This window comes from Psammomys obesus, unplaced genomic scaffold, assembly GCF_907164565.1.
Source record: "Psammomys obesus unplaced genomic scaffold, mPsaObe1.curated_primary_1811, whole genome shotgun sequence".
In the NCBI taxonomy this organism is placed as follows: domain Eukaryota; kingdom Metazoa; phylum Chordata; class Mammalia; order Rodentia; family Muridae; genus Psammomys; species Psammomys obesus.
The window spans coordinates 360172-373133 of record NW_026596287.1 but is presented as its reverse complement, the minus strand read 5'-3'; the positions used below and the strand labels follow the sequence as shown (position 1 = coordinate 373133).

The following is a 12962-nucleotide window of genomic DNA, read 5'->3' as shown; positions in this document are numbered from 1 at the left end:
ACAGTAATTATACTTTTCTGATAATAATGCCTCTTTAATTGGTTTTGGCTTGCCTTACTAAGGACCCTGACGACTTTTATAGCAGAATGAGAGAAAGAGAAAGGAAAGAACAGAGATGGGATGAAGAAAATGGGAGGGGGGTCACTATGAGAACATTGTGCACAGGCTATGTGGACTCTTACTGCAGCTACTAAACTGAACCTATATGATGGATTAAAGATGGCTAAGACACAGTACATGAAGTGAAAATGTTAACATGAATGGGGATTAAAAGCTAAATGTCAGAACTATAAACATAAAAATCCAAACCAACAATAACCGTGGCTACTGCTGGTGATGGGACTGAGGAGGAATAAGCATGTTCTCATCTTTGACTTTTTTGACTTTGGCATTGTCTGGGTTTTCTAAAATCCAGAAATAATGTGGCTTTTAAATGTTTTTAAGATAGGCATTTTCACTATTTAATGGCATTTGTCTTATCAGTGTTTCTGTTTAAAGTTTGTTGTATGTGTTCCATAAATGCATGAAATTCAGATTATGAGATCCAGTACTTTCAAGAACTGGATCTCAGGAAAGCCCCAGTCGGCTCCTCTGTGGCTAGGAAGAGGTAGAACACTGAGGCTGGGAGTTCTAGACCAGACCATAAGTGTCTCAGGTGGGTCCACTCATGAAAACTGGCCAACTAGCACCTTCCTCACCAAACCTTCATTCCCGCCCTCCTGCCCAGGAAATTACGCAGGGCCTGCATCCTTGTCCCTGGTTTCTCTTGCAGTCGGTTCAATATTCTTTGGGGAGGGTTCACTGAGGGGCAGCAAGAGAGGAGAGGAGGAGCTTTGTAGTCTTGGTCAGGGCGGCAGCTCACTCCCTTCATGTGGATCTAACAGCTGACTGAGCATGGGATGGACTGGCTTATCAGGAGAAGCAAGTAAGCAAATGAACTCCTCAAGGATTTTTAGATAATCACCCAAACTCTAAAGAGAAAATGCACAGTAGGTAAGAATGTATGAAATCTTTTTTTTGTTTTTGTTTTTTGTTGTCGTTGTTGTTTGAGACAGGCTGTCATGTATTCCAGGCTGACTTCAAACTTACTATGGAGCTAAGCTCCTGCCTCTATCCAATAAACACTGGAATTACAGCCTGTACTACCACACCTGACTTTTCAGTGTTAAACTCTTAATCAAGAAAGTAGACAGAAACTTGCTGTGTTCAAACTCCAGCATGTTGAATTGGCTGGTGCTGTTAAAAAGAAGTTATAGCTAACACTAGAAACCAAGCAAAAAGTATGAGCAGACACAAATGCAAAAACATATTTCTATAGTCAGTGTGCTGGTTAGTTTTGTCAAGTTAACACAATTTAGAATCACTCGGAGATTAGGCTGGCGGGGACCTTGTCTACAAGAGATTGTCTCAATTATGTTAATCAAGGTAGGAAAGCCTAGCCTTTGTGGGTGGCTCCATCCCCTAGGAAGAGGACTCTGAAGGTGTAAGAGAGGGGAACTCTGGCCAGGAACTAGCATGTATGCATTGATTCTTTGCTCTCCACTCCTGACTGGGTGACTCGCTGCTTCAAGTTCCTGCCACCCTGACTTCTCCACAGTGACAGAATTGAAAGCCAAATAAATCCTTTCTTCCATACATTTTGAAAGCCCGAAATTAGCTTGTGAGACTTCAAAGCAGAAATTCGAAAAAGGTGCTGTGAGCAGACAGAATACCATGCTGATGGTTTACTAAAGCATGGCATCATTTCACCAAAAAAACCTGGGAGAAAATGTCAGCCTTCAAAAACCACAGATGACCTGGATGAACCATGTGGGCCATCATTCGAACCCTCCTTCTACTAACGCACAGTCCTGAGGCCTGACTTCCCAGGTTTGTACTGCGGGGCACTTTCCATTCAAGATGCTCACCCAGCTTTCTAGCAGACATTTCTGTCTCCTACAGTCTCCACTGTGGTTGTTTTCATACACCTAAGTGTATGATATGTGTATCAATGCTTTTCCATTTTCAACCTACTGGGCAGTTTTGGAGGCATAAATAATAATGATAAATATTTGGTGTGAATCTTCTGGTGACCTGGAGGAAGTTTTAGCTTGACTCAGTTTGATACAAAGAGGAGAGGGATATAAAACATGCCCTAAAATTTGGCTAGGCCCAAAAAACGGGAAAAGTGAGAAATGAGATGTTGAGTATGATTGTTTATCTTCACTGTTAACTTGACTGGATTTTAAATCACCTGGGAGACACAATTCTGGGCATGTCTGTGAGGGTAAACCCAGATAGTTTTAATGCAAGAGAGAAGATTCATCCGGATGTGAGCAGCAGCATCCCACAGTCTGCGGTCCAGGAATTAATTAAGTGGAAAAAAAAGTGGAAGCCAACTAGAACATCAGCACTGACCCTTGCTTCCTGCCTGCTAACACAGCACAACCAGCTGTTTCACGTCTGCCCCATGCCTTCTCCACCATGTTTCAGCTCAAACCATGAACCCAAAAATCCATTCCTTCCTCAAGTTGTTTTTCTCAGTTGTTTGTTTGTTTCACAGCCCTGAGAAAAGTAACTGATACATTAAACATTACAGAATCAACATCAACTGTGTCATCGTTTGTTGTGCTGGCAAGTTTAAGTCAACACAACATTTGGGAAGATGAAACCTCACTTTTGGTGAGTGATGTGGGAAGGGCCTGGTCACTGTGGGTGGAGCCACCCCAGGGCTGGTGGTCCTAGGTGCAGGCTGAGCAAGCCTTTAGGAGCAAGCTAGGAAGCAGCACTCCTTCATGGCTGCTGCTTCAGCTCCTGTCTCCGGGTTCCTGCCTTGTACTCGTACTCCAGCCTAGACTTCCTTCAGTGATACAGTGTAACAAATGAGTTCTAAGTGGAAATGAAAACCCTACCCATGATAAGTTGCTTTTTGCCATGCTGTTTCTCACAGCAATAGAACCCCTAACTAAATATTTTGTTCTATGAAGATAAGATTGCTTTTGCTTTAACTAACTGAAAACTGAACAACTAAATGTGCCCTAATGGAGTTTTTTTGGGCAGGGAAGTCTTTCTATGTCTGCAGAAGGTGCTTGAGGCATCCTTGCCATATGCTCCATCCTCATAAAGACACATGGAATCTCCTATGCGAACTCATTGCAGTATGGAGTGTGTTGTGCTGACTCAAGTGTGTTGAGTGAATGAGATGCACACACGAACAGTCCACGCTAGAGCTTCTTCAGAAATGCAGCTTTTCAGAGCTTTGAAGGTAATTACATCAGTCCCTGTAGTAAACGTTTACTAGCACCCAAACACAAGGCAAGAGAGGGGAGCCAAGACCTCAGGGATCTGACCAAAACATGATTCATGATGACAAACAAATGGTAAGAAGGGTGCACTTCAAAGTCTGGAACCATCTGCACAAGAGGAAAATGTGTGGGCTAAGGGCGACTGTTCTGGAAGGCCTTGTAAACCCAAAGAGTGGGAACAAAACACCTCAGTGCTACCTCATCCAGAAAACAACCCCCTATCCTCCTACTATTAAGTCTTAATCTAGTCTTTTCGAACGCAAAAGGTAATTCACCTCAGCCAGACTATCACATCTAACACTGGTGTGTATTGGCAACACCTAGGCCCCTCCGCAGTTAGTAAGGGCTGCATGGTGTCCTCGGCTCCCTGTCACGGAAGCACCAACTCTGGCAGAGGTGGTACAGATCAGCGCGAGGCAGTTTTTTTCCCCACATGGCTTCTCTGATGTTGAACAAGGTATGAAGTTCGGCTAAAGCCTTTTCCACACGCATCGCACTGATAGGGTTTCTCGCCAGTGTGGATTTTTTTATGTTCGATAAGGCTTCTATTCCGGGTGAAACTTCTCTCACACTCATCGCACGGATAAGTCTCGGGAGCTTCGGCGCCATCCCACTGGCGTTGCAACCTACTCTGACCTTCCAAGGCCTCTCCCTGCAGAGGCTTGTGAGCAGTTTTATCACCGTGGGTCCTCTGATGTCGCAGGAGATGTGAGCTACGCCTAAAGGCCTTGCCACACAAGTTGCACTGGAATGGCTTCTCTCCAGTGTGAATTTTGTGATGCTCCAGGAGGCTGCAGCTCTGAGTGAAGGTTTTCCCACAGTCATCACACTCGTAGGGCTTCTCCCCAGTGTGGGTTCTCTGGTGCTTGATGAGGTTTGAGCTGTGACTGAAGACCTTGCCACATTCTTCACACTCATATGGCTTCTCGCCAGTGTGAACTCTCTGATGAATGACAAGGGCAGAGCTCCCAATGAAGGTCTTTCCACAGTCGTCACACTCATAGGGTTTCTCTCCAGTGTGGATTCTCCTATGTTTGGTCAAGCCTGAACTCTGAGCAAAACTCTTTCCACATTCACGGCAATAAAACCGCCTATTTCCCGTGGCAGTCTTCTGCGTTGTCTGTAACCTGCCTTCCAGCTCACTGGCTTCTGCACCTGCAGGAACGGGGACAGTGTCTTCTTCACCCAGGAAGCACACTGTCTGCTCAGGCTTTTGCTCAGTGTATTCCTCAGCTGGAGGCAAGTCGCTGGTCTCAGTCTTCATTCCCAGCCCTGAAACACAATTGCCAGCAGGTGTCAGTTATGCTTTGCAATGGAGAAAGCTCTGAGGAAAACAGCAAGGAGGCAAAAGTTACAGAGCTTGCCTCATGCCTAGAACAAGTATTTGCATGCAGGAATAGGGTGGGAATAAAAGGAAGAACCGGAATGCTGGGGAGGAAAGAAACTTGCCAATGAATTGGAATTAAATGGAAAAACAGTAAGAGGGGAGAAGACCATGATACAGAATGGCCAACCAGTGAATAAAAAAATTCCTAAAAACCATTTAATTCAACATGAAAACTCTAAAACTTTTGTACTTTATAAGTCCTTTTCATTGGCTAGAATAGTAAACTCTAAAAATATTTTTTTCTGCATTCCTCTCTTTTCTAGGGAGGTTTTACCCAGAAGCCTAAAGAAAGGAAGCACTGTGTTATGATCCACGGGTGAGGGCATGGACCCTAAGAATAGTAAGGCTGAGATACACACCTAAGATTAAATGTTTTCCAAATAGCGATAGGACAAAAGCAACATAAATCAAGTAAAAGTATTTCCGAAACATGTTATAAGAACCTAGAAAGTAAGGACTCCCAGGAATCCATCGCTGGTCCGTGATATGCACTGTCACTCTGTTCTTCTTACTCAAGGCAGAGCCAGTACCTCACAATCACTGACAAGGGAGTTCTAAGCTGGAGGCACCCATCAAAGGACTCTGTGGCCTCTGATAAGCCACCTTACCCTCTGTGATTTGCCATGCTCGCCTCTAAGGTCAAGGACTGTAGTCAGCATCTAAAGTTACTTCTAGACTCCCAACTATGCTTTGTGGCCCACTTCCTGAAGTGTCCCCCTGGCCTCCATTCCCTGCCAGCGTACAGAATGGAAAGGGGTCAACATTTACTGAGAGTTTATGCGAGCAAGACTCTTCCCAAGGGTTGAATCTACTTCATCCCACTCAAACCAACCATAACACCAGCACGGTAGAAAACAAAGCGAGGATAAGAGGGTTTTAAGAATTAGTTACACAAATAATCACTAACCGGACTCAGAAATGGTAATTCTGAAAACAAAAACAAAAACAAAAACAGGCATCTGCTTCTAAGAGTCAAACAGCTTCTATCATGCAAAGAAAAAGATACTGGGAGCTGATAGTGCTTGCTAGGTTTTTTCAAGGAAACTAGGATAACAGAGTTCTCCTGCCTTTCATCTCTATAGAAATTCATCTGACATGAGTCTGCTCTTTCCACCCAAGTTAGAGGATCAGCAACCCTAAAACAATAACTAATCCCACTGGTACCTCCTTTTCATATTCCCAAACTGAGGTACATGCAAAGTCACATACAAACTGTTTAAAGGGGGTCTCAAAAGGGGGCAGGTATTTTAAGGCATATCTCTATCTATTTAACTCTACACAAAACTAACCAGGTACAATGGTGCATGCCTGTAATCCAAGCACCTGAGGCTCTAAACAATGAAGATCTCAGTTCATGTCCAGCCTGGGCTATACAGAGAGACCTTGTCTCAAAAAAACCCAAACTGTCAAAGATAAGAAATACTGCATGAACTAAGGTAAGGGCTTTCCTGTGGCTATATGAATGGTAAGAACTACTCCAAGAATAAGTACCTTCATATGAATATATAAATGGTCCAGGAAATGAAAAAGCTTAGAAAACAAATTTCCAAACTTCCAAATACGTGTGGTTTGCTTTCTTAAAATGAAGGTGAAGGCTCATTGCGTTAGGTTTTTGTTTCTTTGTTTGTTCTTTTGCTTTTTGTTTTTAATAAAATAAAATCTGGGTCTGGGGTGAGAAGAAAAAAAAAAAAACAGGAGAAAAAGGAAAGAAAGTACCATCCCAAACACCGATAACTTCAAGCAAGACATGAAAAACTAAATGAATATGAAAATCTAGATTATATAATCATACTTTAGTAGCCCCAAATGACATGCTGTATCTATCCCCTTCAACTATACGTCTTTGAGAGCAGAAGCCTGGCTTTTAGGTCCTTGGCTGAGATTATTCTTTATTATACTTTAAAACAACAAAGTAAAGCTTCAGCAGTGACTGAGTGGCAGGGTGCTTACCCAGCATGTGTAAAACCGTCAGCTGAAGTCCCAACAGTGCTAAAAACAAGCAAAGCCAAACATTTAAACTACCATTAATATATATATAGAGAGAGACCCTTTAATTTGATTTCCTGAATTGTGCTTGTTAAAAAAGAAACCCCACCAATGAGGAGCCTGTTCAAAGCGATGGGTTAGAAGAGATCTGAGAGCACAGAGGATCCTCCAAGGCAGCCAGAGAACAGAAACGTCCTCGAGTGAGCTCAAAATGAAGACTTACGCTGTTACGAAATGATGAGAAAGTCTAGTGTAAACCTAGGATGAGGGTGGAGAACTGCAGAGAAAAAGATTGTCTTGACAGCTGTTTTACAGCTGTGAAGAGGCATCATGACCATGGCAACTCTTACACAAGAAAGCACCTAATTGGGGCCTTGCTTCCAGTCTCAGAGGGTGGTTAGTCCATTATCATCACAGCAGGGAGCATAGCAGCAAGCAAGCATGGTTTCAGAGCAGTAGCTGGGAACCATATCCTGCTCTGTAAGCAAACAGAGAGACCCTAGGCCTGTAGTGGGCTTTTGAAACCCCAAAACCCACTCCTAGTGACATACTTCTTCCAACAAGGCCACACCTCCAAATCTTTTTCAAATAGTGCCACTGCCTGATGACAAACCACTCAAATATATGAGCCCATTGGGGCCATTCTTACTCAAACCACCACAGGGACCTGAAACGGAAAGACCACCAATAAGGAAGACACTGACTGTTGAAAGGGGGAAGAGGTTCATCTGGGGCTGTGGAGCAGACCTGGTGGCTGCCATAGAATCTCCTCTGCTCCGGCACCCACGAGGCTAGCCCAGCTAAGACAGAAGGAAGCTCTGGATCTACCCTGGGATGTAGCCTCCACGTCTTGCAAGGTTAACAGGCTTTATTTATAGCAGTTCTATGATGTCTGGGTCTGGTGGTCTGCATAAATGGCTTCCATAGTCTGGTATGTTTGGAGTCTTGGTCCCCAGATGGCAGAACAGTTTGGGAAGGACTAGGAGGTGTGGCCTTGTTGGAGGAGATGTGTCACTGGGGTGGACTTTGGGGCGTCAAAAGCCTATACTACTGCCAAGTAGTTCTCTCTGCCCCATGCTTGTGGATGAAAATGTAAGTTCCCAGCTTTGTCTCCAGTGCTGTGCCTGCTTCTCTGCTGCCATACCCCGCCATGATGGTCATGACCTCTAACTCTCTGAAGTTGTCAGCAAAACCCCAATAAACTCTTTCTTCTACAAGCTGCCTTGGTCACTGTGTCTTATCATAGCAACAGAAAAGTAACTAAGACCCTGGGATAGCCTGGCTTCACAAATTCTACTTTATTTTCTTGGTAGCACTATTGAAGACCCAAAATCGCACTACTGACTTTCTTTTATCTATCTTGTACCAGTAGAATTTAATATGTATCAGAGCAAAAATTCAGTTTTACTGATTGCTCTATTCCTAGTGCCAAACAACAATGGGTACGGTAGAGAGGCCTCCAAAAATACACACATATACACACATACATGTTAAATATTCAGAGAACAGTATGTTGCAAAGGTAGATTAATTCTTTCCAGAGATCAATTTTAATTACATCTTACCATTCACAGGACTGGTTAAAAAAGTTTTCTGTTTTGTTTGTTTGTTTGTTTGTTTGTTTTCATCTCAGTTTTAGTCTTAGAATTGATTGGTGGTAGGCATAGAAAGTCACTGTCAAAAATCTTTTGGGTGACCATTGAACAAAACGAAATGAAGTCTTTGTAATAATTCATACAGTGCAGTACTGGGAATGTGGTGCCTCAGTGTAGCAGTCTCCCCAGGCATGTGCAGGGCGCTGAGTTGGGTCTCTCCTCTCTTTCACTCCACACCCTTACACACACACACATACACACCCTCACAAACATCCTCTCACCTCTGGCTTGTAAGGGTGAACGCTCCAAAGACTCCTGAGATTCATGCTTGAACAAAGACTTCATTGGCTGGGACTGGATACCTTGTGAGTCCTGGGCTGGCGTCAGCAATGCCACCTTGCAGCAGAGAAGTTCTCGGCTCCATTCACCAGATGGGACCTAAAAAGTCATCCGTTTCCTGTCATTTATTCAATGAAACCTTCCCATCACACTTAGTGTGAAGACTTCTAAGAGCATCATGAAAATACAAACTCACTGAAATACAGTCGGCCCTGTGAACTACGGAATTGTTTGGAATTTTGTGACTTGAAACTGAGGCCCAGTTTAAGCGGCTTGTGCGTGCCATCCAGATCCTAAGTAGTGATGCTATAACAAGAGCTCAGGCAGATCACTGCAGAGCCTACGTCTGAACCCTTACTTTGTTCTTGTTTCGTACCTCTGTTTATAAAGCTGATGGAAAGAAAAAAAATCTATTTTTTAAAAAAATCAACCTGTTATCTGAAAATTAAGCATAATAATTTCTACCCAACAGGATTTTTAAAGAAACTAACAAATTTAATTGCAGCATGTGGAACCAATTAACAAGAGACCATAAGCGGTGGTACGTCCTCATTAAAGTCTAGTTTCCTTGCAAGCATCAATAGTAGGATGATGCTCAAATTTCCTACATCTTTTACAGAAAATCCAGTTCTACCGCTGGAGAGACAGCTCCATGTTTGCTCTTGCAGGGGTCCTGGGTTCAACTCCCAGCAAGCACGTGGTGGCTCACAAGCATCTGTACGCCCTCTTCTGGCATGAGGGTGTCCATGCAGTGGTTAATTCAGAGACCCATACAGAACTGGTCAGAGGTGAGTGGGTTGAAGAGCTGAGAATAACTTACTATTGAGTACTTCATCCTTAAACAGGACGTTTACACCAAGCCCTACAAACCCAGGGCTCATGGAAGATAAGGCAGAAAGAACATAAGAACCTAGGGTGGGGAAGAATAATGCAAAGTGCTACCTTCCGGAACAGACATGACTCATGAACTCAGTGTGGCTGTGGCTTGATCTTGTGCACAGACCAAGACAACAATCAGTCAGTGTTCCACAAGCGGCACTAACTTAGTAGGTTACAAGAGGAGGGTTGTATGTAGGAGAGAAGGGCCATGTGGAGACTGGGGGAGACTGAAAGAGGGATTTGGGTCAATATTATAGAGACACATTGTTGATATTGTTGTTGTGTCTGAAGTTCCAAAAAAAAAAAGAAAGAAAGAAAAAGAAAACGATTTGGGTTTTTTGGTAGTTTTGTTGTTGTCGTTTTGTTTTCTGTTGTGTTTTTAAGGCCAGAAGATGGAGGTTTAAACCAACCTGTTTTCTACCAGAGGCTCAAACAAGGGGTCCATGAATTTGGATAGAAAAAAAAAAAAAAAAAAACCACAAAACTTTATAGATTCTAGATTCTAAGAAAACTATTTCCCTCCATTGTCACACCTTGATAAGCTAAGAAAACACCTACAAAGTCGTTTGTGCCAATGCCACTGTGCTCAAACGCGTACTTGTGTCTTAACACACGAGTTAAGGAAGTACATACATAAACGTTCACCACCTGCTCAGCACAGTCTAGCTTCACTAGGACTGAGTTCTTCCACAACACTTGTATTTTCCTTTACGCACTGAACTATTCTGAGCGGGTCCAGTTACTTCTCGGGATCTAAGCAATGACCCCCTTGGATCTTGCTTTGCACAGGGCAAAGGTCTCAGACCTGTGGAGGAGTCTCATCCAGCTGCCTCTCCAAGTACTCCAGCAGCGCCACCACCTCCTCCCCGCTGTCGGGGTGCTGCTCCCGCACCCAGGCCTGCAGCTCCCCTGGCAGGATGGTCAGGAACTGCTCCAGCACCAGCAGCTCCAGGATCTGCTCCTTGCTGTGCATGTCAGGCCGCAGCCACTGTCTGCAGAGCTCGCGGAGCCGGCTCAGCGCCTGCCGGGGTCCGGCCGCCTCGGGGTATCGGAAAGCACGGAAGCGCTGGCGTGAGCGGTCGGGCCCAGGGCTGCCCAGCCAACTGGTCTCCTCTGCCAAGGGGGAGGCCTCTTCCTGTTCCACTTTCACCACCAGAAGCCCAATCTCCTCTTCTGCAGATCTAGAGGATAGGGCTGCGTTCTCTCCTGGCTCTCTAGCCATTCTGGGCCAAGCCAGGGCTCACGCTAGCTGCAAGATGTGGATCTGCAGAAGATTCTTGGAAGATGGGAACTCGGTATGGATGTCTCCTCCCTCCCCTCGTGCCCCGGACACCCAGAGGCACAACTGCACAGCTGTCACCTACAACCCTGGCCTTTGCGGAGCCCTCCTCTGCACCCCGCTCTGAACCCGCAGTGAATATTCTAAGGAGTGCTCCGGGACAGACAGAATCCATCCAGACACTGTCTGGAGCACAGAAAGCATTGTGGGAACGCAAGCCGTTTCCTGGGCTCTCTAGGATGCTCTTCTCGATGGTGTTCTCCAAATTAACCCATTATTGTTGGGGAAAGGATTATAGACCCCGGGGCACACTGGAGTCTAGGTTTAAGCCCAGGAAGTAAGTTACCCGAGGTCTTTCGTTCTTCACAGTTGTCGCAATGCTGACACGAAAATTCAGCCTGGAAGTAGACTTTACGGAAGGCAAAGGTGGGAAATTGTAGGAAAATTGGTATCTCTTAGAAACCCTGAAACACTTGCCTGGAGGACCCGGTGCCTCTGGTCCTGCCCTCTTCTTGCTGCTCCCTTTCCTCTCTCTCCAGGCCAAACTACTTGAGAGAAAAATCCTCCCGAGCATGACTCTAGACCCTGCTTACCACTACTTCTTAACACACTATAGACACGAAAAGCGCCAGTACAGCCACGACTACGGCACCTACCCAAATAACTAGAAATTCCCAACTCTTTTGTGCTCTTCAGCAGCAAAGCTTGTGCATGGCAAGCATCCAAGCTGCCTCTCTGCACTTCCAGAAATTCTCTAGTCCCAGCTTTATGGACACCCAATTCCTACTTTGTAAAGAAATTTTAACTTAGAACATGGTTGCTCTGGCAAAAGAGCACATTCAAAGACCTTCTAGCTTTGTGTGCTACAAACACACCTTTAATCCAGAAGACAGAGGCAAGCAGATCTGAGTTCAAGACCAGCCTGGGATAGAGCAAGTTTCAGATAAAGAAAACCTTGGGTACAAGCGTGGTGGTACATGCCTTTAATCCCAAACATTGAAGATAAAGTTAGTTTGTAGAAGGAAGCACTCATATATGAAAGTGATGTTTAATTGAGTGTCAGAAACAGTGACGAATCGGAGAAAGACTTGACGGAATAGGATATATCCAACTCTCAGAAGAGAAAGGAAAGGGAAGCTACTTAATGGGAAATGGTGAAAGAAAGACAGAGTTTTACTGGGACAGATATACAGAGGCAGGTGGAAAAGAGAACAAGCTAGACATAGGTGAAGACAGAAGGAGCCAGAGAATGAGAAGGAGCCAGAAGATTAGAAAAAAATTGCTTTCAGTTATTTTGTGGCCAGTCAGAGCAATTCACAGACTGAGGAAGAAGCCAGATTGAGTAAATCAGCTGGGAGAGGAATTTGAGCCAGACAGCTGAAATGCACCAGCCATCCAAGAGCTCAGAAAGAACAAGAAAGGATGAGTTTATTAAGGTGTAACCCTCAGAGGCTGAAAGCATTTAGGTCTAGGTTAGATTGTATAGAGGCTAGAAGCTTCCAGGACTAGCTAACTCTGACTAGGTTAGCAGACAGAGGCAGTAATCCTCTGAGACAGCAATTGAAACAGGCAAATAAAAGTTCCTTTTACTTATGGCCTCCAGTTCCTTTTCTACTCTTTCATGCCTTCCTGTTTCTCTACAGCCTTGACTGACACACTAGCACAAGGGTTAGATGCAGAGGCTCCCATACCTGAGAAAGGTGGACTGTCATTAATTAAAAGAAACCCAATAGACTGCTCAGCCAGGTTCAATGATAAAACAAACAACTGTTGTGATGGGGCTAGTGCAGAGGTTCCTCCATCTTATATTCTTCCTGAGGTTGTTTCCAGGTTTAACTGGAATCTGATCTCTTTGGAGTATCCCATGGAAAACTACCCAGTTCTGTTCTAGGAACTAAAGGTGAGGATGTCCTAGCTAAATTTAACCTTTGTTGAAATTGCTTGTTCGTGTGGGAAGCCCCTCCAGCTAACCCTTTATCTTAACTGTCTGTTTGTATGGAATCCCCCTCCAGCTGGCTAACTGCTTATCATAGCTTCTGTTAAAACTGCTTGCTTTAAACTGCTTGCTCCCCCAAACAGCTGTGGAGCAAAATGCTTCAATGAGGTCTCCGTCCTTAAAACACTCTGGGCCACACCTAGATGACCCATCCCCCACCAACACTTGGGTGTGGTCCCAAGCTGGCTGGAAAAAAGAATATGATTGGATGTACACTG

At 44.5% G+C, this 12962-nt stretch overlaps 1 protein-coding gene across 1 annotated transcript; it reads right to left on the bottom strand.

Moving 5' to 3' along the window:
* Positions 1-1661: 1661 nt before the first annotated feature.
* Positions 1662-10931, bottom strand: LOC129668850 (zinc finger protein with KRAB and SCAN domains 3-like). The gene is made up of 3 exons (XM_055596951.1): positions 10275-10931; positions 8533-8689; positions 1662-4556 (listed from the first exon to the last, which is right to left on the bottom strand). The coding sequence occupies exons 1-3, from the start codon at positions 10689-10691 to the stop codon at positions 3691-3693; spliced, it is 1440 nt and encodes a 479-aa protein (XP_055452926.1). The 5' UTR covers positions 10692-10931; the 3' UTR covers positions 1662-3690.
* Between the last annotated feature and the right edge of the window lie 2031 nt (positions 10932-12962).

Coding starts and splice junctions, on each gene's coding strand:
- LOC129668850 (XM_055596951.1), bottom strand. CDS start 10,691: ATGGCTAGAGAGCCAGGAGAGAACGCAGCCCTATCCTCTAGATCTGCA. Junction 8,690..10,274: donor TGGATGAGACTCCTCCACAG/GTCTGAGACCTT, acceptor ATGACTTTTTAG/GTCCCATCTGGTGAATGGAG. Junction 4,557..8,532: donor TTCACCCTTACAAGCCAGAG/GTGAGAGGATGT, acceptor ATTGTGTTTCAG/GGCTGGGAATGAAGACTGAG.